This window comes from Megalobrama amblycephala, linkage group LG6 (genome assembly GCF_018812025.1).
Source record: "Megalobrama amblycephala isolate DHTTF-2021 linkage group LG6, ASM1881202v1, whole genome shotgun sequence".
Taxonomy (NCBI): domain Eukaryota; kingdom Metazoa; phylum Chordata; class Actinopteri; order Cypriniformes; family Xenocyprididae; genus Megalobrama; species Megalobrama amblycephala.
Window position 1 is genome coordinate 14820688 of NC_063049.1, and position 26052 is coordinate 14846739.

At 38.1% G+C, this 26052-nt stretch overlaps 1 protein-coding gene across 1 annotated transcript in view; it reads right to left on the reverse strand.

Moving 5' to 3' along the window:
- si:ch211-214p13.3 (nectin-3-like protein) overlaps positions 1–26052 on the reverse strand; it is a 129727-nt gene that overhangs the window by 88673 nt on the left and 15002 nt on the right. Inside the window, exons 2-3 of the mRNA XM_048193061.1 lie at positions 25120–25431; positions 21876–21984 (exon numbers count right to left, since the gene is read on the reverse strand). Of these exons, the coding sequence (XP_048049018.1) occupies positions 21876–21939 (64 nt within the window). The 5' untranslated portion in view covers positions 21940–21984; positions 25120–25431. The remainder of the gene's footprint in view (positions 1–21875; positions 21985–25119; positions 25432–26052) is intronic.

The window sequence follows — 26052 nt, forward strand, 5'->3', positions numbered from 1 at the left end:
CAAGATTGTGGAAAACTAAATATTCTAAAAATAAAAATATTAAATAACTGCATGTGCTGGACATTATTTTTCATAACAGATTCAATAAAATCAAAGGCCGGACTTCCTTTAATTATTGATGCAAATGCAATGCATTACATAAATCAATACCATTTAAAATATTAATATTTTATTAATATTAACTGCAGTCAGGTCGAGACCCCGATGAGGACGACGAGCATGCAGATGAGCTTCCCTGAGACGGTTTCTGACAGTTTGTGCAGAAATTCTTTTGTTATGCAAACTTTTGTTATGCGATTGTTGCAGCAGCTGTCTGCGTGGCTGGTCTCAGACAATCTTGGAGGTGAAGATGCTGGATGTGGAGGTCCTGGGCTGGTGTGGTTATATGTGGTCTGCAGTTGTGAGGCCGGTTGGATGTACTGCCAAATTCTCTGAAACGTCTTTGGAGACAGCTTATGGTAGAGAAATGAACATTCAATCCACGGGCAACAGCTCTGGTGGACATTCCTGCAGTCAGCATCCCAATTGCACGCTACCTCAAAACTTGCGACATCTGTGGCATTGTGTTGTGTGATAAAACTACACATTTTAGAGTGGCCTTTTATTGTGGCCAGCCTAAGGCATACCTGTGCCATAATCATGCTGTCTAATCAGCATCTTGATATGCCACACCTGTGAGGTGGATGGATTATCTCTGTGCTCACTAACACAGACTTAGACAGATTTGTAAATAATATTTGAGAGAAATAGGCCTTTTGTGTACATAGAAAAAGTCTTGAAAAATAATCAGCTCATGAAAAATGGGGGCAAAAACAAAAGTGTTGCATTTATAATTTTGTTCAGTGTTTATATATCAGTGTGTGTGTGTGTGTGTGTGTGTGTGTGTGTGTATATATATATATATATATATATATATATCAATCAATCATAGAAACTATTTGATATATTGTGAAAGATAACTTAATAATATTTGAATGTTAGTTTAAGGCTACTTAAAATCTCCCTAGAATCTCCCTAGCTTAAGGTTACTTAAAATCTCCCTGGCTCTTTCACCTTTGAACTATCAACAGCAAGCTAGCTAATAGCATGTTTTTTAATAGCATGCTATTAGATAGCTTGCTGTTGATATATTCTATTCTAGCTAGCTAATGTTAGCTCACTCTATAAAAAAAAATGTTTTTTTAAAGGTTCAATACATGTAGCAACAGTTCTATTTAGAAGCGTATCGTCTTGAAGAACCCTTTGTTTGCAGAAATGGTTCTTTTTTTGTTAGAGTTTAGGGTTCTTTTTTCCCGCCTTTTTGTTTTTCAAATATGTAACTGTCAAAGCCACCTCATTATTGATTTTCTGGAGCTCAGCAGCCATCCAGTTACACAGACTGTCCGCACAATCTCAACAGGTAAATTCTTTCTTAAAATGTTTATAAATATTAACTTTTAAGTTGTTAGTGGTTTCGTACCAGTCATTACTTTTTTCTCTTTTTAGTTAAACAGAACATAGAAACCTATTCTGCATCAAAATAACACAATAAAGGAGTAATTGTGACTTTATATCTCCCTAATTTAGTTTGTTTCTCATTATCATGGCTTCATATCTCACAATGTGATTTTATATCAAACTCGACAGTTTGTTGCGTATGGGGCTGCATAGCCACAGACCGGTCAGGGTGCCCATGCTGACCCCTGTCCACCACGAAAGAGCCAACAGTGTGTAAGTGTGAGCAGCTTTGTTCAGTTAAGGATTCTTCTCTTCTCCACTAAGTAACAGAGATTGAATTTATGATCCATATTGTTAGATTTTTTTTTTTTTTAAATGATTACTTTATACATAAATGTACCCAGTCACAAAAAAACATTAAAGCTATCCCATGACTATATATAACTTTTTTCCTTATAATGTTGTGTAAAAGGCTTACATACTGTCCATTTTTGCTAATTTTGGCCTTCATAAACATACTTATTTTTATATAAAAGGGACACTGTAACTGTAATGATACACCTGTAGAAAGCACTATAAAAGCATGTTTTTTTATAGAACCTTATAAAAAGGGCTCTATTTAGCACCAAAAAGTGTTCTGTTAATTTGGTACTGTTTAGAACCATTTTTTCTTAAGAGTGTAGGTCAACAAAATAAAAGTTGAAATAGAATGTTATTATAAGTATATATTGTCGCTGTTGGGCGGAAAACATGTATCTCATAAATTTGTCATAAATCAATGCTATTGGTCACCCTTTACGTCAGTGTTCCTGAAAAGTAACAGTTTTGGATATACAAGGTTTCTGTCCGACACTGACGATATATAATAAGTATATACCTGATCAACTGTTTGATGTGCATTTGAAAATATGCTTGTGCTTTTTAATTTCTATAATGTACTTAAAGTGCTCTATTTTCGTGCACTAATTTTGTACTTAATATACTAAAATTCTTCTTTAGTACTTCTTAAGATAATCTTAAGAACATCAAAGTGTACTCAACTGTGCTATTTTGAGACACCATGAAATATGAACTAAAATGTGCTTTTAATATAATATCTCTGTTCTTATAGTACATTTGAACCCATAGTGTACTACAAGTGGTAACTAAATATATGTACTTTTTTTTTCACCTGGGAAGGTCAGTCTGGAGTTGTGGGTGTACGTCCAGCTCTCCAAGACGAAGAAGACTCCTCTGATGACATTGAAGACTTGTCTGATGAGTCATCTGAAGAGGAAACTCAGACCCAATCCAGTAGATTTAGTAAAAATGGGTCTTACTGGAGTGAGTATCGCCTGGTAGTAGAGCTGGGATGTGGCCTTGCCGAAGCTGTTTCTGTACTAAAAGCAACCATGGGGCTCAGGAGAAATGAGGATGCAGGTTCATATGGTTTGGTATCCGTAGGTTCATATGGTTTGATGACAAGAGGACCAGGGCTTTGCAACATGGTGACATTTAAGTATGTGTGGGACTGTTTTCTGGCTAATTGCAGAAGACTGTGTCACCATAGATGAGAAGCTTGTGCCATTCCGGGCCAGGTGCAAGTTCTTGCAATATATGCCCAGCAAGCCTGCTATGTATGGATTAAAAATCTTCTGAATGTGCGATGCGAGGGTCCCTTATGTGATAGATGCAATGGTCTAAACAGGGAGGCAGCCAGGAGAGGAGGTTCAGCAGAACCTTGGAGAGAATATCTTCCAACAGTTGTGCGACGGAATCAGACAGACAATATAGAATACATAAGTGAATATACTATTGAAATTGAGGGAGAAGCATTGCTCAGAATTTGGATTCAATTGCAACATGACCATGGTAATGTGCCGAAGAAGGGAAAAGCTGTTGTCCTTCTGAGCACAAAGCAGTGGATGTTACGTTTGCTGGTGTAGAGATGAGGCAGATACGGATTTCCACAATACATTCAATACTTTAATATAAACGAAGGCAGAGAACACCATACAAAACACTAACACAAACAGAGAACGGACAAGGAGTGCAGGGAGTGAGTGCATTATATAGGAGAGCTAACAATAGAGTCCAGGTGCAGGTGATGAGTGCTGATGAGGAGCTGACGAGGGAAGTGAGTGCAGGTGTGGAGAACAGGAGGAACTTGGGAAATGGAGTCCAGGGAGACAAGGGATCTATAACAGTACTCCCCCCTCCCGGTAGGCGCGACCTCGCGCCGTAGATGGAGACACCGGGAGGGGGGGCGGGCGCCCTGGAGACCTCATGCAGGTGCAGGGAGAGGAGCGGACAGGAACGGAGGTCTCCAGGGCGGATCCATGAACCATGGCGGGTCTGGAGCCGTGGGCAGCCATGGAGGGTCAGGTGCAGCGGGCTGCCATGGAGGGTCAGGTGCAGCGGGCTGCCATGGAGGGTCAGGTGCAGCGGGCTGCCATGGAGGGTCAGGTGCAGCGGGCTGCCATGGAGGGTCAGGTGCAGCGGGCTGCCATGGAGGGTCAGGTGCAGCGGGCTGCCATGGAGGGTCAGGTGCAGCGGGCTGCCACGGCGGAGGCCCACCCACATGTGTGGCGCCCACATGTCCCCCACCCACGGGTACTTGGCCCCCCCAAAAAATACTTGGAGAGGTTTATGATCATATTGAGGAGTCTAAGGAATAAAGTCAATATGTGGGTGGAGGAGCATGGAGCTGGTTTGGCGGCGCATGGAGCGGTTGGTTCGGCGGTGGATGCTGGAGCTGAGGGCTCGGCGGCGGCTGGAGCTGAGGGCTCGGCGGCGGCGGCTGGAGCTGAGGGCTCGGCGGCGGCGGCTGGAGCTGAGGGCTCGGAGAGGGTTGGAGCGGCAGGCTCGGAGAGGGTTGGAGCGGCAGGCTCGGAGAGGGTTGGAGCGGCAGGCTCGGAGAGGGTTGGAGCGGCAGGCTCGGAGAGGGTTGGAGCGGCAGGCTCGGAGAGGGTTGGAGCGGCAGGCTCGGCGGAGACTGGAGCGGCTTGCTCGGCGGAGACTGGAGCGGCTTGCTCGGCGGAGACTGGAGCGGCTTGCTCGGCGGAGACTGGAGCGGCTTGCTCGGCGGAGACTGGAGCGGCCTGCTCGGCGGAGACTGGAGCGGCCGGCTCGGCGGAGACTGGAGCGGCCGGCTCGGCGGAGACTGGAGCGGCCTGCTCGGCGGAGACTGGAGCGGCTTGCTCGGCGGAGACTGGAGAACTTGGCTCGGTGGAGACTGGAGAACTTGGCTCTGTCCAAAAGTCTATAAGCCAGGCCACCTCACTAGGTGGCTCGCACAGGGTTGGAGCAGGCTCTGGAGATACTGGAGCGGGCTCTGGAGATACTGGAGCGGGCTCTGGAGATACTGGAGCGGGCTCTGGAGATACTGGCCCGCAGGAGACTGGAGAGACTGGCTCGCAGGAGACTGGAGAGACTGGCTCGCAGGAGACTGGAGAGACTGGCTCGCAGGAGACTGGAGAGACTGGTTCGCAGGAGACTGGAGAGACTGGCTCGCAGGAGACTGGAGAGACTGGCTCGCAGGAGACTGGAGAGACTGGCTCGCAGGAGACTGGAGAGACTGGCTCGCAGGAGACTGAAGAGACTGGTTCGCAGGAGACTGGAGAGCGCTCGCCCTTCTTCCTCTTCCTCCTCTTAGGTTTACCGGACCCAGCGGAGATTTGTGGGCCCGGCAGGACACAGGGGGAACCTTCGCTGGAGGGGTATGCGGAGGAAGCCGGAGGTTGACTGACTGGCCCGGCCAACCGTGTTTCTGGATGGACTGGACGACAACACTTATCCTGAACCGTGTCCACGAAGAATTTGGAGCCATTTAAACACAAAATTAAATTGATAGTTTCGCTTAAGGAGAAACGATAATATGGTTCATCAAAACGGATAGTGTCGTCATCCAATCCATCCAGAAACAGGGAGATCAAATATGCTTCAGGCCAGTCAGACAAATAAGCAAGCTCAACGAACTCCTCCACATACCTCTCCAGCGAACGACCAACCTGCAAGAGCCCGATGAGACGATCGCCGGTAGACAGATGGATGAGGGGCATAGGAGGAGCACGAGCCAGGGAGCCAGGGAAAGTCTCCATCTTTCCTTTGCGGAAATCCAACGTTTTTGGGTCCGTTCTTCTGTTACGTTTGCTGGTGTAGAGATGAGGCAGATACGGATTTCCACAATACATTCAATACTTTAATATAAACGAAGGCAGAGAACACCATACAAAACACTAACACAAACAGAGAACGGACAAGGAGTGCAGGGAGTGAGTGCATTATATAGGAGAGCTAACAATAGAGTCCAGGTGCAGGTGATGAGTGCTGATGAGGAGCTGACGAGGGAAGTGAGTGCAGGTGTGGAAAACAGGAGGAACTTGGGAAATGGAGTCCAGGGAGACAAGGGATCTATAACAGTGGATGACAACAGTGTTTTTTTTTAATATATATATACTTATTTTTTATTAGTTTTTTGTTGTTGTTGAAAACGGAAGAACACAGGGGGAAAAAGGGAAGTTTATTACAAAGGTTGCCATACATTACATATAAACATTAAGGAACATCAAAAGTTGTCATAAAGCACAAACCTTTAGTCATTTCACCAGAACATTATATCTGTAAACATTTATATACACTTTACATATACAATCATCTAAACCACAGAGGGACATGTTAACTATTTCCTCCATTTGTTCTCAAAGATTTGCATTTGCAGCAGAAGTATATATGTGATTTTTTTTTTTTTTTTTACTATTAACAGAGGTCTTTTTTACCTCTGTTACTATTTGAAACCAGTCTTCTCTCATAGGCGGGTCTACTTTGTAACATTTTACTTGTTACCAGTAAAATCTTAAATAAATATTTGTCATCTTGTCCAACCTCATCTGGAATATCTCCCAAATGTAAAACAGAAAATGATTTTGGTATAAGTAGAGTGAAAACACTATTAGTAGTAGAGCATATTGGAAACTTCTGAGTTTTCTGAAAAAACAAACCTCAATCGAACCTGAAATAAATATACCCAATTCACACAATCAAATGCCTTTTCCGCTTCCGGGCTAAATAAAGTTGGTTTAGTATGATCTACTGGTCTATATGAACTACACAGGGTTTTGTCTTTTCCTTCTTTGTGTATAATTGAAGTAATCGCTTCTCTCCAAGAAGGAGGGATAACTGCTTCTTTAAGGGTCCAATTAAATGATGAAATAAGAAGTGGTAAAATCTCTATTCTAAATGTTTTGATCCTCAGTTTAGCCCACATAGACTTCTGTTGTGCTCACTGTGTGAAGAGTTTTGCAAAAGTGACCTAAGTATTGAGAAATGTGTCCTAGCGTCTGTAAAAAACTGTAATTTTGTACTGTTAAGTAAACAAGGTTTATGTAACAAACTGCAGCGAATTATAAACGATAGACAGTGTTATTCTTGTTTTGTTAACATTGTATAATGATACCAAATGTCAGTGTTTTTAGGTCAGCGTTTTATGACTGACAAAGTGTGTTTGCTGGGTGAAAACCTTTGCTAGTGTTCTGGAAGAATGAGTTGATTTGAGACATGAATGAAGTGTTTTGGTTGATTTAATGCATTTTGAATGTGAAATGTACTGCTGTGCCAAGATGAAAGTTGGTTAGGAGAACTGTGTGAAGAGTTTTGAAAAAGTGACCTAAGTATTGAGAAATGTGTCCTAACAATTGTAAAAAACTGTAATTAAATGTGTTTGAAAAGTAAGACAAATGTTTGCTTTTGAGGTGTTTGTGATATTTTGAATATGCAAGAAATGTGAGACATTTTGCATTTTGTGTGTGCAATTCTTGGATTTGTGAGTAAAGTTTTGAAAAAAAAGAGGCAAAGTTTTGAAAATGTGTATAAGCAGTTGAAAAAAACTTTGTCAAATATTAATCAATTAATCATTTGGTGATTTCTATAGATAGAGATTGTATAGATATAGTTTGTACTTTGTTTGCAATTTCTGACACAGATAATCATAAGAACTTAATTTTTGTTTTACATTTTAAGTGATTTATCTTAGATTCTAACCACTATGTTCAATGTGTGTGTATGTAATCATTGTATTCTCTACATTATGGGGACAAAATGCCCCCACAAGAATAGTAAATCCAGTAAATTCTGACCTTGTAGGGACTTTTTTTTTTTTGGTCCCCATGAGGAAAAAGGCTTATAAATCATACAGAATGACATTTTTTTTGAAAATCTGAAATATCAGAAAGTTTTCTGTGATGGGTAGGTTAGGGGTAGGGGATAAAATATACACTTTGTACAGTAAAAAGTACTATTACAAACATTATGGATTTTATGTCAATTATGTAATTTAGGTAATGTAAGTGTATTTTCCAATGTGGCGTCTGTAGCCTGTGTAAATATTTCAGCAACAATGGTGATTTGAAAAATGTCTCTTGCATTGTTTGCTATTGAATGAACTGATTGTTAAAAGTACTAAACTGAAAGAAGAACATACTGTTGAGATTCGGTGATTAAACCAAATGTTCTCGGAGAACATGTTGTTTGAAACAGTGATTATGTAGAATGAAAATATGTACAACTAGAATGAAAGCATGAGATCAAGTTTTGAAGAATGACTAGTTGTGTCACAAGTGTGATCTGTTTGGATTTTTATACTAAGAGTTTTGAAAATGTACACCTTAGATGTGAAAATAGTACCAAAGCGAATTAATGAGTTTGTCCATACAATCTTTAGGATATTAGGTTAGCTGATTTGGCTTGCTGTCCACTGAGGAGGGGCTCAATGAAGCAGCTTCAACTCGAGCTCTGATATACCCAGTGAATAAATATAGGATATGATTGCATAGGGCAAAGTACTTGAGATGAAGGTGGAGTTTGGGGAGGTGGAGGGATGCTGGAAGAGCTGCGACTGAAGAGAGGTAAGGAGCTGCTTATATTCTCTGGCTGTTGATTGGAAGATTAGATGGGCTCGCTCCTCCCTAAATTACGTTTAGGAGCTTAACTAAAAAAACTGTAATGGAGTGAAAAAATGTTGTTGATATAGAATGTAATAGAATCCACTGTGTTGCAACCTTTCCACTTTGATACATAAAAGACTATTTTCTATTGTGTGATTTATTACCATGTTACTATTGCAACACTTAGGTTTCATTTAATCTTCACATTTTCCATATGGTTTCCGCTATTTCTCGCACAATTCTGCTTTCCAATCCATCGGCACATAACCATATTTTTGACATTTAACAACGTGGGGGAGGAATAAATTTACTGAGTAATACATCCTGGAAACACACGTTCTTGCATTTTCCTCATCGAAATGTAACATCACTGAGAGGCTATTTATTCTTTTCTTGTTATTAATTTACTTCAATTGCTTAGCATAGATCACTGTTTCTCCTGTAATACTTTTCTTGATTACATTGGCAGAGATATTAGATGATGTAATTAGTCCTCTCATCCATTTATCTTATTGTTAAACAAGTGTCTCATTAGAGATTTTATCCAAGGGCTTTCTTTTGTTGTACACTATCCTTACAAAACAACAGTGGAGATCACCATGGAGCTCGAAACCCCCAAGAGCAGGTGTACTGTAGGAAGAGGCCATGGAGGAGATGGAGCCAGGAGGAAGAGACAGAAGGAGCCATCTCTGTGGCTGTTTATTTTATATTTAAATAGCATAATTTATAATAAATAATGCATATATTCCATAAAAATAAGAAATGTTTTGATTTCATGATGACTTTAAACATTTTTTTCCATTCATACTTTGATCACCATTCCATTGCCATATTTGCAATTATACCATAATGTGCTATGAGCATTAAAATCTTAACATATACATCTCCCTTCTTATTGTCAAAATTAACAATTTTAATATTTCAATAACAATTTTTAATATTTAAAGGTACAATGATGTTGCTGCCTATGTGTGGATCAGATACCCTCGGATTTCATCAAAAAATATCTTAATTTGTGTTCTGAAGATGAACAAAGGTCTTATGGATTTGGAACGACATAAGGGTGAGTAATTAATGACAGAACTTTCATTTTTGGGTGAACTAACCCTTTAATGTACAAAGATGTTATATTTGCGTTTCCCTGTAGGATTATTCTCCTCCTTTGTGTGGGTTATCTCCTTTGTTAGTGTAATTAACTTACTGCTTGCGAATGTATCTTTGCCTCACCTCTCCTCTTCCCTGGACTGTTCTGTGACAAGAACTGTGTGTTTCCTTGTCTCCACAAAAACAACCATGACCATAATTTCAATAAGGAGAAATAAATCATGCAGCTCTCTCAAAGTCTGGGTCTGTAATGTAGGATACGAGGAGAAACTTTAGGGAGATTCATCTTTTGCTCACTTACTGGGAATAATATTGTAGATTATATGATAACAGACAAACAGATGGTTACATAACCTGAAATTTACCTCAGTTTTTATCAATCAGTTTAATCAGTTTTCTTATCCATAAATGTATCCGTATTGTCACATGATCTGCTTTTCTTAGAATACCATCCAGCTCCCAGCCAGAGAAAACACAGTTTGCACTAACAACCTGTCAGTAAACTCAACCATAAAAAAATAATAAAAGACCACGCCTCTGGATGCAATGTGAAAATAAGAGCTAGATGAAAGATATTGACATTGTCATGACTTCGGTCTGATCTGCTGTGTTTTGTTGTCTTGTCTTAGTGTCTGCGTGCCTTGTTGTCTCTGAGCACATGGGTTTTTCATCTCCCACTCGTTATCCTTAATTCTCTTTTGTGTTCTCTGTCACACCTGTTGTCATTCATTCCTCATTAGCTCTCCCCTATTTTAGATTCTCTTGTGCTCTCTCTTTTTTGTCAGACCATTGTTGTATGTTGAGCAACGCTTCGCTCGTAATTATCTTTTCATGTTTGCCTTGCCTTGTCTTGTCTTGTTGTGTTGTGACTTTTCAGGCTCCAAGTGTTGTTATGTTTCTTTTGTTTTGAACTGCTCCTTCTCATCCTGCCAGACTATATTTGTTCTGCTATCTGTCTAGGCTATCTCTGCTTCCATTGAGACTCGGATGCACCGCCCCAGCCCCTTTCTGTATGCTCAACGCTTTCATCGGGAGCTCAGTGAGACTTTGACGCTGCGTCACGGACGACGCTAGGATCTGTCCCTGCTGAGAGGCTCTTTCCTGTTCCTGTGGACTTTGATGTGTTCCTGTTGTTTTTCCTTGTGCTCAGTGAGAGCTAAATGAACTTTTCTGTTACCTGCAGCTGAATCAGTTTTCCCTGACAGACATACAATAGGGTCATGGTGGTCAAGGGGTCATGGTGCTGCTGGAGGAATATAATGAAAGTCTAAGATCGTTTTGAAAAATTAAAACAAAGAAAAGTCATGACATGAATAAAGTTTATTTTAAGATCTAGGCCACTAAACAAATAATTATAAAAGACAAATTAAAAGAGAGTCAATCCAAAAACTAACACATTCTGAAATTCAGGCGGCCCACTCTTACATATAAATAAGAAAAAGCTTAATTCGCAGTATGACAATATGTTATCTTGCCTTGCAGGTAAAAAAGCCAGACGCCTTGTTGATAGAGGCATTGTAAGTTTGACTTATCTTGGCCTGCCTAAAAATGCAGATTTTAGCATGATTTCAATTTAAGAAGCATAATTTAATATCATTATTGACAGATTTTATATGTCTTGAAATGACTTGACACTGCAGAAACATAAAATCACATCCAGGATAAAGGACTCAAAGCTCAGGATGGTAGTCTTTTGTCTTTTCTCCTGGAAAAGAGATGATCCATGATAAATACTATAGTCTAAACAAACTGCTGTATCTTCTTTCATCAAAACATGCACTCTTGAAAATAAATGTGTGGTTTATGTCAGTCATTCCACATTACCATCATCTTGATCTCTTGATAAACTTTGTTTTTGTAAGTAAACAAAAGGAATTCACCTTTTTGCCAGTAGAGTGAGCCGATTCCTGTACCATACTCGTTTGAAGCTTCACAGATATACATGCCATTGAGGTCAAACGTCAGTTCCAAGAAGTACAGTTTATTCCCTTCTGTTTTAATGGCATCATTAGGGATAGTCCGGTGTGTGCTGCTCCATAAAAAAAGAGCAAAGAATATAAAATAAGTTTAGTGCAGTCTGGAGACTGTAGGATGAAAATACACGCTGCCATCTGAATGCCTGTTAATTTACAAAACCTGGCAAAAGACTGAGTCAACTACTAGGGCCAAAGAAAAAAAAAAAAAAAACTGTCAAGCTGTTCTGTACATATATAATCATGTCACAATAGTCATTATGTGCATTATGTGAGGCAGTTTGTGAAGAATGCATCTGCAAAGCAACTAAATGTAAACGAATGCAGTGTTCTTCCTGTTGAAAGGTCACTCTCAGCACTGTTTTGAGGAAGCAAATTGTGCCTAGATAGTCATGCTGCTTTCACTTCCTAATACTTGATCCACTACAGTTTTTTTTTATTTTTTTTTTTATTCGCTTTGGTACTATTTTCACATTTTCAAAACCTGATCTCATGCTTTCATTCTAGTTGTACAAATTTTCATTCTACATAATCACTGTTTCAAAACACAAGATCATTGAATATACACAATATAAGTGATTCATCTATATAAATGTTTCATTCACAGTAACTACCTTTTAGATACTATTTTAATACCTTTTAGATACTATTTTAACTTTATAATACTATTACTATCAAACTTTTGATTTGCATCTCTTTTCTTTCTGTTTACAGTTTTTTATAGATGCTAGGACACATTTCTCAATACTTAGGTCACTTTTGCAAAACTCTTCACACAGTTCTCCTAACCAACTTTAAGCTTGGCAAAGCAGTTCATTTCACATCCAAAATGCACTACAACTACCAAAACACTTCATTCAGGTCTCAAATCAACTCATTCTTCCAGAACACTAGCAAAGGTTGATAGCCGACAAACACACTTTGTCACCCACAAAACAATGACCTAAAAAACACTAACAACATGTAGCATTATACAATGTTTTCTTGTGTAAAACAAGGACATATCTCTGTTTATAATTCACTGCAATATATGTTACTGGAATGAATCAGACATGATGCAGAATTCACCAATATTTTATGTCGTTTATTTATTTTTATTTTTTTGCACTGAGTAATTCCAAAATACAAGAATTTGTATACACACCATCCACTGATACAGATACAATTCAATTGTTTTTATAGCATTTAATTTGTAGATTTAAAATATATTTCATTAAAATATTACTGTAGGAATGTAGCAAATTGCTCTTATTCAGTTTTGTATTATGTTATTGTTTTGAACATAAGTTTAACAGTTTTGAAAACAGTATGTAAGCATGTGCAAACTGGCCTGTACGTACAAAGAGTTTTGGCAGTTGTTGTGTCTGAGTGAGAAAAGAATTCATGCAATTTGAGAGATGTGGTCATTGAATGCATTTTGTGCCAAAGCAACGATAATTGATCCTCAGTTTAGCCCACATAGACTTCTGTTGTGCTCACTGTGTGAAGAGTTTTGCAAAAGTGACCTAAGTATTGAGAAATGTGTCATAGCGTCTGTAAAAAACTGTAATACATTTGTCTATTATTAAATCCAACTGATCTTACAGTTTTTTTCAGTTGCTAACAAGCATTGTTCAATACTGAAACCACATTTTCAAAACTCTCCACACAGTCAGCGAAACAGAAGTCAATGCAGACCAAACTGTGAACCATTTTTCATTGCTTTCAGACAAAATGCATTCAGTGACCACACTTTTCAAAATTCAGGAACTCTTTTCCCATTCGTACTCCACAACATGCAAAATACTATGTATTTTCAGCACATTTTTCTAAATGCTAACACACTGCATTCAAAATGATTAAAAACACATTCAAAACAGAATGATGGCAAATTCCAAGCATTTATGCAGTAATTATTTTAAAATATTCTCAATTTTATAGCCAAAAATTGAAAAAATAATCATTACAAGCTAATTGCAATTTTAGCTGAAATTCCACCCAGGTGTTCTGCCTTAGTCTCATTACCATGATTTAGTATAAAAGGGGATAGTTTGGAACAGAATTTGTTGGCCAATATGGATCAAAGAAGAGCGGTTCAGAGAGGGAGAGTGCGTGGAGGACAAAGGAGAGGAAGGCCAAGAGTGGTGATCTCTGATGAGATAAGAGCGACAATTATTGACCATGTAGTAAATCATGGTCTCTCTTTGAGAGAAGCTGGTCTAAAGGTGCAACCAAATCTGCCAAGTTCAACAGCTGCATCAATAGTACGCATTTTCCGACAACACAACAGGTGAGATGAGCATCCCTTAAAGGATTATTCCACTTTTAAACAAACTTTTCCTGATAATTTACTCACCCCCATGTCATCCAAGATGTCCATGTCTTTCTTTCTTCAGTTGAAAAGAAATTAAAGGTGCCGTTCTTCATGATCCCATGTTTCAAACTTTAGTTAGTGTGTAATGTTGTTGTTAGAGTATAAATAAAATCTGTAAAATTTTAAAGCTCAAAGTTCAATGCCAAGCGAGATATTTTATTTAACAGAAGTCGCCTACATCGAACGGCCAGTTTGGACTACATCCCTCTACTTCCTTCTTTAATGACGTCACTAAAACAGTTTTTTGACTAACCTCCGCCCACAGGAATACACAAGAGTTGCGTTTGTAGAGTGTGTTTGTCACCATGTCGTCGAAACGCTGTTATTTTCATCCCGCAGTCCAATCACCGGGTCTGATTCCGGCTCAAATTGATAGGGTAAAATTAAAGACATGTTTACAATAACACTGAGCGCGTGCATCTCCACGTTATGGTAAGAGGCGTGACCTTTCCGGGCAAGATACGCTAAACTGCTGTCGAATCACAACACAGGAACCGCTGGCACAATCAGAACTCGTTACGTATTTCTGAAGGAGGGACTTCATAGAACAAGGAAGTCATCAGCCCGTTTTTATGACAGTGGAAACAGCGGTATACAGATAAGTAAATTATGTGAAAAATACTGTGTTTTTTTACACGCGAAACATGAACACATGTTATATTGCACACTATAAACACAATCAAAGCTTCAAAAAACCACGAAAAACGGGACCTTTAAAGTTTTTGATGAAAACATTCCAGGATTTTTCTCCTTATAGTAGACTTCAATGGGCACCAAACAGTTGAAGGTCATAATTAGTTTCACTGCAGCTTCAAATTGTTCAACACGATCCCAGATGAGAAATAAGGGTCTTATCTAGTGAAACCATCGCTCATTTTCTGAAAAAATTGAAAATTATATAAGTTTTAACCAGAAATTATCATCTTGAACTAGCTCTCTTCTTCTCCTCTATTAGAATTCCAGCAGTGTAGACGCTGCTAAGCATTTTACTGCCCTCCACAGGTCAAAGTTTAAACTAATTTTTATATGCAATATGCTAGTTCAATAGTATATAACAATTAGTTCAAACTTTGGCCTGTGGAGGGCAGTAATACACTTAGCAGTGTCTACACTGCCAGAATTCTAATAGAGGAGAAGAAGACAGCTAGTTCAAGATGAGCATTTAAGGTTAAAACTTATATAATTTTCAATTTCAGAAAATGAGCGATGGTTTCATTGGTAAGACCCTTATTTCTCATCTGGGATTGTGCTGAACAATTTGAAGCTGCAGTGAAACTAATTATGACCTTCAACTGTTTGGTGCCCATTGAAGTCTACTATAAGGAGAAAAATCCTGGAATGTTTTCATCAAAAACTTTAATTTATTTTCGACTGAAGAAAGAAAGACATGGACATCTTGGATGACATGGGGATGAGTAAATTATCAGGAAAAGTTTATTTAAAAGTGGACAAATCCTTTAATGATAATTGAATTACACATTACAGTAAAATACAATATAATGTGTACATTTTTACACATATTGACATTTTGAAGCCTATTACAATACAGTAATAGTTGTGATTTACTGTAGGATCCAAAGGTTGCCCACGAGAGGAGGGAGATGCAGAATCTTTTCTGATGCGCAAGAAATTGCCATTGTGGATATGGTAATCGCCAACAATGCAATAAAACTGCGGGAAATTCGGAAGAGAGTGCTGGCAGACAATGGCACTTTTGAAAATGTGAATATGGTTAGCACAAAAACAATTGCCAAAGTCCTAGAGAAACATAAAATAAGGATGAAGCAACTGTACACTGTACCCTTTGAGAGAAACAGTGAATGTGTGAAAGAATGCATAATGTCAATTACTGTGAAACTGTTTGCAATTTAGAGGGTAATGGAGATGGAAGCCAGACGAACTCCACATACTTTTATCTTTGTGGATGAAGCTGGATTCAACCTGGCAAAAACACGACGCAGGGGAAGAAATGTAATTGGACAGAGAGCGACTGTGGCCAAAGGGGAGCTAACATCACGATGTGTGCAACAATGTCCAATGAAGGTTTGCTGTTACACAAACCACTTATTGGCCCCTACAATACAGAGAGGCTCATTTCGTTTCTAAATGACATATTCGACTTGTGCCAGCAGAGGAGAGAAGCCAAAGGGCATCAAACTCCCCTTCCTTCATTGTTGTGTGGGATAATGTGGCATTCCACCACTCTGCTGCAGTCACAGAGTGGTTTGCGGCACATCCCAGGATGTCAGTATTATACCTGCCTCCATACTCCCCTTTCTTAAACCCCATAGAGGAGTTATTATCTGCGTGGAGGTGGAAGGTTTATGACCACCATCCACATGACCAGATGAATTTACTGGAGGCAATAAATGCGGGGTATGGAGACATTTCTCCTGAAGACTGCCAGGGATGGATTAGACATTCCAGGAGGTACTTTCCAAGATGCATTGTCAGAGACGACATCAGATGTGATGTTGATGAGAACTTGTGGCCAAATGCAAGAGAGAGAGCAGACTAGAACCATCACTGTAATTTACTATAAAGAACAACTACACATGTTGTTAAAGTAATGTGTAGACTGTATTTTATTTATTCTTTTTTTTATTATCATTGCAGCCCTGGAGTTTTTTCCCTCTTTTTTTTTTTCACCTTTTGGTTATAATTTTCAAGTACTATATCCATATAAAAAACTGAAATTTTGATGAATTTCTGATTCATTCGTGTTACAAATGCTTGCAATAAAGTGAAATTGTGTTACAGTATTCTATGAAGAACTGATTTATGTGGAAAATCAATGGAACTTTAAAAAAAGAAAAGTTCATCAATTATGTAATGCTTCCTGTTGTTAGTGTTTTTTAGGTCAGTGTGTTGTGAATGAAATGTGTGTTTTCTGATTGAGAATTGTTGTCAGTGTTATGTTGGTCTGAGTGAGTTTTGTAGGTGCATTAACTGTTTGGTCAACATTCATGCTGGTAATGCAGACCGTGTGAAGAGTTTTGAAAATGTGGTTTCAGTATTGAACAATGCTTGTTAGCAACTGAAAAAAACTGTAATGGTTAATCAATTAATCATTTGGTACACCTATAGATTTCTAGAGATACTGACTCTATAGGTATAGTTTTATAGAACATTTTTGCAATTTACGCAACTCTGTCTCATTAGAAAAATGGAGGGGAGAGCGGGGCACAACCTAACGCTTTTTGACTTTCTCAGTTTGTGTAAATCTACTTGGGGTTCAGGGAATTTCTTTTGTTCCACATTCATTTCACACATGTCTGGTACAAATATGTGGCTTTGTTTCATTAATACAGTGTATACTTTTTTCTTTATTTGCCCCCGAAAGAAGTGAAATGTGACAACATGCCCCATAGGTGGGGCACATTGTAACATGTGATGGGGCGCGTTGTAATATGACCATACGACAGCTAAAAAAATGATCTGACTTAATTAAAAAATATATACATGACAAACTAAAATGTTTTGTCAATAAAATTATATTTTTTTCATATAAAATAATAGCATTTTTTTAGAAATTCAAATTTAAATAATTTTGTAGTTTGACAATGAACACTCTGCAAAACACAGCTATACAGCCTAGGCCAAAACAATACAGGCAAACAGATGAAGAAACATATTCAGACATTCAGAAAAAACACAGAGATGAACAAAAACACTCCTCTCCCTCCACTCACAGCTCTCACAGAACACCAGACAAATAGACGAGACAGTACAAATGCTGAACATTTCTTGAAATAATATTTTCTGGATGTTCAGGTTCTTCCTCTCAGTCTTTATTCACCTTTTTTTTTCTCCATAGTTTATCAACAGAAATTCATAAAAGTTGATTATGCCAGTTGTATCGTAACTGTATAGAATAGTATAGTTCTAATAGCGGGGCACATTGTACCGCAGTGTTACAACGAACCCTATCTGTGCAACTGGAATTTAAACCTGGTTAGTGTCTTCTGATAGTTAGTGAAGTATTAAAGGTGCCGTAGAACGACTTTTTAAAAGATGTAATATAAGTCTAAGGTGTGCCCTGAATGTGTCTGTGAAGTTTCAGCTCAAAATACCCCATAGATTTTTTTTTTTTTATTAATTTTTTACCTGCTTATTTTACCTGCATCATTAAATATAAGCCGATTTAGGCTGCGGCCCATTTAAATGCTCATGCTCCCCGCCCACGGAGCTCTCGCTTGCCTTTAACAGCATAAACAAAGTTCACACAGCTAATATAACCCTCAAAATTGATCTTTACAAAGTGTTCGTCATGCAGCATGTCTAATCGCGTAAGTATAGTATTTATTTGGATGTTTGCATTTGATTCTTAATGAGTTTGAGGTTTTGCTCCGTGGCTAAAGCTAACATTACACACTGTTGGAGAGATTTATAAAGAATGAAAGTTGTGTTTATGAATTATACAGACTGCAAGTGTTTAATAATGAAAATAACGACAGTCTTGTCTCTGTGAATACAGTAAGAAATTATGCTAACTTTAACCACATTTAACAGTACATTAGCAACATGCTAACGAAATATTTAGAAAGACAATTTACAAATATCACTAAAAATATCATGATATCATGGATCATGTCAGTTATTATTGCTCCATCTGCCATTTTTCACTATTGTCCTTGCTTGCTTACCTAGTCTGATGATTCAGCTGTGCACATCCAGATGTTAATACTGGCTGCCCTTGTCTAATGCTTGAACATGAGCTGGTATATGCAAATATTGGGGGCGTACATATTAATGATCCCAACTGTTATGTAACAGTCGGTGTTATGTTGAGATTCACCTGTTCTTCGGAGGTCTTTTAAACAAATGAGATTTATATAAGAAGGAGGAAACAATGGTGTTTGAGACTCACTGTATGTCATTTCCATGTACTGAACTCTTGTTATTTAACTATGCCAAGATAAATTCAATTTTTAATTCTAGGGCACCTTTAAAGAACTACCCAAACTGCTAAACAAGAGATATACAAACAAAAAATATAGATGAAAACTAGCTTAAAGGATTAGTCCACTTTTAAATACACTTTTCCTGATAAATTTACTCACCCCCATGTCATCCAAGATGTTCATGTCTTTCTTTCATCAGTCGAAAAGAAATGACGTTTTTTGAGGAAAACATTCCAGGATTTTTCTCCTTACAGTGGATTTCAATGGCTACCAACAGATTGAAGGTCAAAATTACAGTTTCAGTGCAGCTTCAAGGGCTTTAAACGATACCAGATGAGTAATAAGGGTCTTATCTAGCGAATCTTATCTCCTACGCCTTCCCCATTCTACTTACGGAACGAACGCGGCGCCAGTTTCGTTTTTTTCCATAACTTGAATAGGGAAGGCGTAGGACATTCAGCGTAAGCGTTATGAAGAATGCGGAAGCGGAAAGTACGTTCAAGGCGATATTTTGTTAATAAAGCATAAACGGTTGTATTTTTTTCGAAAATGACCGATCGATTCGCTAAATAAGACCCTTATTCCTCGTCTGGTATTGTTTAAAGCCCTTGAAGCTGCACTGAAACTGTAATTTTGACCTTCAATCTGTTGGTAGCCATTGAAATCCACTGTAAGGAGAATAATCCTGGAATGTTTTCCTCAAAAACCTTCATTTCTTTTCGACTGACGAAAGAAAGACATGAACATCTTGGATGACATGGGGGTGAGTAAATTTATCAGGAAAAGTGTATTTAAAAGTGGACTAATCCTTTAAGTAAGAAATTTACTTTTGCTATTGTTAAATAAATGTTCAGTGATATCTTCCAGAGATTTCTGAAGTTTGGCGTAATTTTTTTCTGTAGGCCTATATATTGTCGATATGGCAAGTTTCTTCATGCTAGCGTGTGTGGAATTATTTAAACCACATGTGTTACAACTAACCCCGCGCTCCCCTACATGTGGAACGTTTTCGGGAGTTGCAAAATACATAGTTGAGATGGACTGTTTTTTGATATAGAAGACATAAGTGTAGGTAGGAAATCCAGTCTCAGAGGGGGCCAAAGAAGGAGAAAAGAAAGAGCCAAGACATGAGGGAGAGCAGGAGTAGTTTGTTGCTGCTGTTAGCTTTTCCACAGGTGCAGCCCCAGCCAGCACTAGTATAGCTATCGCGCCGACTGATTTGAGCCAGTCACCAGTGGAAGAACCAAGAACGCACTCTTTGACGCCAGTAACCTCCACGTCATGTCAGCGTAGTTTCCTAAGGGGCCGTTCACACAGTATGTGTTTTTTCCATTCCAATGTGCTACTTTTCCATTGTTTTTCTATGTAGATGCACTAGATGGACGCGTCTTGTAGAGCTGGTTCGGGAATGGTTTCAGGCACATCCTCGGTTTATGACCCTCTACCTTAGCCCATACTCCCCTTTCCTCAACCCAATCGAGGAATTCTTTTCTACATGGAGGTGGAAGGTGTATGATCGCCATCCCCATGAGCATGTCACCCTTCTTCAAGCCATTAATGAAGCTTGCAATGATATAACTGCTGAGCAATGTTAAGCCTGGATTCGTCATGCCAGAAGGTTTTTCCCACGGTGCCTGAACAATGAGGACATTCACTGTGATGTTGATGAAAATTTATGGCCAAATGTTGAAGACCGGCTTGATGTTAATTAATATTTTGTGTATTTCAGATCTCCATTTACAGTTTTCTTTTTCTTTTTCTTTTTTGACAATGCAACCACAGTAATGTTGTAAAAACTATAAAATACTTTTTCTGCTTACTGTGTGTAAAATCACTTTTGCTGTGTTCTTTGATCATGTTGTATAAACATACTTTTTTTATTATTATTTTTGAATATGGCTTTTGTCAGTTTGTTTGAATGTAACTGTAACATCTATTGTGATGGCTGTGTATACAGTTTTACAGTATAGTAACATTCATTCAGCACCGATGGCGATTTGAAATCTGTACCTTGCATTGTTTGCTACTGAATGAACTGATTGTTAAAAGTACTAAGTTAAAAGAAGATCTTACTGTTGTGTTTTGCTGATTAAACCAAATGTTCTCATTACATATCACAATGATCTTGTGTTTTGACACAAAGATTATGTGGAATGAAGATATGTGCAGCTAGAATGAAAGCATGAGGAAGAAAGTTTTGACAGAATGACTTTCCACTTTTAGTACATCATTGTGTAAACATACTCTCAGTTTACTTTCTTTGCCTGTTTAGGCTAGTGTCCTTAATGACTGTTAAATGACTAGTTCCACCTGTTTCTTGTTTTATCCTTCATTTTCTCAGTGTATTTATAGGTATAAAGTATACAGTATAAGTTCTGTTATAAGTTCTTTTTTTGTATAGTGTGGTTTTGTTCTTTTTCATGTTTTCTAGTTCTCCTAGTGGCTTTGTCTTTGTGTGGATTATAAAAGTACTGTTTACACATAGATCCTCGACTCAACGCTCCCTCCCTGCAAGCCACACCCATGACACAGGTATAAAGATCATTGTGAATATTTGCTCTATAATGGAAGATTTCAGAATTCCCTTAATATTTCATACTTTCATTAGCTTTCAATAGAAAATAGTGCAGTTCACAATCATTTTGTGAATAGGCAACCATTTTAAACTTTTTCAGTTCAACAACTTAAGTTCCACTTCCAATTTAGATGCTTTTCATACAAAACAAGATTTGTGATCTCAAAGTGTAAAAGGAAAAAGACGAGAACACTCAAATATTATGCCAACATACAGGACTTTTTCTCTCTGTTTCACCAATTAAAATTCTTTATTCATTATTTTTGTTATCATTTATTTATTTATTTTTAGTTGGATCAAAGGTGGCTATTTAATCCGATTAGAATGAGATCTAGTTATGAAGTTTTAGCTTTTCTTTTTACAATTATTTTTACCTTAATATGACACGGCAAATGCTGCACATGACAAAACTATTTAATAACAGGTGTTGATAATTAATGATATTAATTATGTTTGAGTCACATCGTCAAAAAGATAGTAGGGGTGTAACCTCGGCATCCTGGTCAAATTTGCCCAGTGCCCATCATCATGACATCCCCATTTATATACTGAAATAAATACTGACGTATCTAAAATTAATTATCTCTATTTGCATATTGTATGTCCTACCTGTGCCAGCTGAAGTGTGTAGCTGCAGGATTGGCATCTGCCTCACACTGATATACTTCAGCATTAGAGTGATTTTTGAAAGGTGTCACAAACACCAGTTGAGGTGGATCTTTAAAACATACAAACACAAACATATGACTGCAAAGTTCTCACATGTAAACTACAATCCAGCTAAACAAATTTCTGTATACATTTGTGCAACCAGTTCAAATGACAAATCAACTGATCAATGTACAATCAATGAATAAATCAAATAATAAATGTATAAATGTTTGGATAAAAAGATATTAATGAAAAACAAATATTTAAATACAATGCTTGTGAAAATGAAGTCTGCTTAGTTCTGTACTGACCTACTATACTTCAAATATTATATATATATATATATATATATATATATATATATATATATATATATATATATATATTTATTTATTAATGAAATAAAAGGCAACTTAGCATACTTAAAGGTGCTACAGAGGATCTTTTTGTCGACTTTCCTTTTAGTGAGTTTTTGAAATGAGCGCATGCGTAAGAACAACCCCCCCCCCTTCACAGCTCATTTCGAGGGAACGCCTCCCAAAACTCGAGCACGAGTATTGGAACACGAGTGTTTACCACCGGCATTTGCTGTGTCGTGTTCATGGATTCATTATGTCGGACTCACCGCAGGTAACTCATAATCTGCAGTTGTTACTCCTGTCTCCTGACAAAAACATTGCATGCGGCGCCTATGGAGTGTGGAAAGTTACTGGAGCGCGTGCACGTCTCTCACAAGGAACGTCATGGCAGTGATTGACAAGCCAGAGGGTTGATGTTTTTAAGGCCCTACCTCATGCACAGATGATGTATATCAATATTATTCCTTTCAGTGCACCTAATAAATAGTCTGTTATCAGTTAGTAAAGACAGTTTCAAGTAATATTGCAAAAATGTATAAAACAAAACATCCTCTGTAGCACCTTTAAGGGGTACAGTTTTTCATTTTAAAGGGGCACATTGTAATGTTGAATTATATAGAACTATATACAATGAATTCATATTAGTGTTATGTTGTTGGGGATAACAAAGTTGTTCTATCATATTTACATCTCCTCTCTGTAGTTTCACTCTGTTTCAACATATTCATTGTGGTGTGGAATAAAGCAGCATTCTCCCACAAGCCTACATGTTGGAAAGAGTTTACCTATCTGTCTAACTTTGGGAAGAGAGATGCCATTGTGAGGGTAGAATAGCAAATGTGTAGTTAATATTCTTAAATACATGAGAAGTTTAAATAGAATTGACATTGAAATATATTTTGGTTTACCATACTTGTCAGTACATTCAACAGTATATTTAACATTATTTTAAAGAAAATAGAAGTTATTATGAAATTATATAGAACAATGTACTTAAGTCCTACTTTTTGCATTTAATTTGCATTTAATATAAATTAAAATTAAAGGGTTAGTTCATCCAAAAATGAAAATTCTATCGTTTATTACTCACCCTCGTGCCGTTTTACACCCGTAAGACCTTTGTTGATATTCGGAACACAAATCAAGATGTTTTAGTTGAAATCCGATGGCTTCTGTGAGGCCTCCATAGCCAGAAATGACATTTCCTCTCTCAAGATCCATTAATGTAGTAAAAACATATTTAAATCAGTTCATGTGAGTACAGTGGTTCAATATTAATATTCTAAAGCGATGAGAATATTTTTGGTGCACCAAAAAAACAACAAAATAACTACTTATTTAGTGATGGCAGATTTCAAAACAATGCTTCAGGAAGCATCAGAGCATTATGAATCAGCGTGTCAAATCATGATTCGGATCGCTTTTCAAACCGCCACACTGCTAAAATCACATGACTGTGGCACTCCGAACTGCAGATTCGACACAGCTGATTCATTATGCTCTGAAGCTTCTTGTGTTTTGAAATCGGCCATCACTAAATAATTCATTATTTTTTTTATTTTTTTGGCACACCAAAAATATTCTCGTCGCTTTATAATATTAATATTGAACCACTGTACTCACATAAACTGATTTAGATGTGTTTTTAGTACCTTTATGGATCTTGAGAGAGGAAATGTCTTTGCTGGCTATGCAGGTCTCACAGAGCCATCGGATTTCAACAAAAATATCTTAATTTGCATTCCGAAGATTAACGAAGGTCTTACGGGTGTGGAACGACGTGAGCGTGAGTAATAAATGACAGAATTTTCATTTTTGGGTGAACTTAACCCTTTAAAGATGCATTACTTAAAGCTGCAGTCCGTAACTTTTTTGGGTTGAAAATGATCCAAAATTAATCTTTGAGCAAGTATATAATCAGCCAGTGTCCAAAACTATCTCCTTACCTTAACCCGATTCACAACGGTAGGCTTGTAATAATGTTTTCTAATCTGAGTGGTACTGGTGGTTTTCTGCAGGAAATTCGAGCATGCCATAATTCCTCTTTTTTGTGTCATTACGTCATGTCTGTTTACATAAAAAGTCCCAGCTAGTAGGCTATATCGCATCTGAGGATGTGACAGATCATTTTTAGCCTTTTCTCACAGCAGATGGAATAATTAAATAATTAAACTTACTAACCCTCATGTCGTTCCAAACCCGTAAGACTTCTGTTCATCTTTGGAAAACAAATGAATATCTTTTTGATGAGATTTACAGTCTACACAACTACCACTTTCAAGCCCCAGAAAGGTAGTAAAGACATCATTAAATAATTTACCACTTTATTTACAAAATATTAATCTCAAAAGTGCATCCATGAGAGCACCACGACGCATACGTGTTTGTGTTGACGCAAGAGCAGACGTTGTTTCATGAACGTGTGTCTGAAATTAATATTTTGTAAACAAAGCGGTAAATTATGTTGTTTTTTTTGCGCAAACAAAGCACTCATGTTGCTTCATAAAACTAAGGTTAAACCACTGGAGTCACATGGATTACTTCAATGATATCTTTACTATCTTTCTGCGGCTTGAAAGTGGTAGTTACATAGGCAGTCAATGGAGGGACAAAACTCTCAGATTTCATTAAAAAGATCTCCATTTGTGTTCTGAAAATAAACAAAAGTCTTACGTGTTTGGAAAGACACTCTTTAGTTATGGATCAGTGGAAAACGCGTTATTTTTAATTGTCACTTCCCTTTTAATTGCCAATTACTGTCAACCAGCTGAGGCAGGAATTGGCCCTCAAATGACAGAGATGTGTGCAGTTTGTGTCATCTTATAAAGACTCACGTCACTCACAGTGCACAGTGATCTTGTGATCAATTTCCACTTCCTCTTTCATCATTGCATGTCTGATCGCACACTTGACAAGCTGTTGATTCATCTGTACAGTAGGAGTAGCAATCAGACTACTTTTGACAGTAAACGTCCCATTCAGATGTTTCACTGTGCTGGTCGATATCCTCACAGCATCAGAGAAAGTGCCCAAATGCCATGACACCTCAGCAGCAGACTCCGCTGTGGAAGCTGTGCAGGTCGCCAGGGGAACCTCAGAGCGTCCAGCCACAGGCACTGCATCCACAGCCACGCTCACATTCACAGGGCTCGTGGCTGGTGATCATGAACAACTAGATCAGTCAATCAGATCTTTTAGCACATTGTAAGTGAAAAAAAGAGAGATTAAAACAAATATAATAACATTTTTTTTATATATAGACACTTGTATTTGATAGCTTTAAAGCAGGGATGGTTAAACTCGGTCCTGGAGGGCCACTGACCTGCAGAGTTCAGCTTCAACCCTGATAAAACTCACCTGCCCCTTCTTTAGTAATCCTGAAGACCTTGATTAGCTGGTTCAGGTGAGTTTGATTAGGATTGGAGCTAAACTCTGCAGGACAGAGGCCATCCAGGACTGAGTTTGCCAATCCCGGTTTTAAACAAATGATGAACACTTGCAAATGAAAGCTTTTGCTAATGTGGAGTATTTTGTGGGTGTTAAATAGACATTTATAAAATGTTTTAAAGGTGTTTTATGCTCATGATTTATAATTTTTAAGGATGTTCCCAGCTAACAAAAATATGTTCTTAGAATGTTCCGCTGTCACGTTTCCAGTCATTCCTGGACTACATTTCCCATAATCCTCCCTGCCAATCACCTGCACTCGCTCCACCAATCAGCTAATACTAGTCACCACACCCAGCTGCCACACATTACCTGGACTATCGGTACAT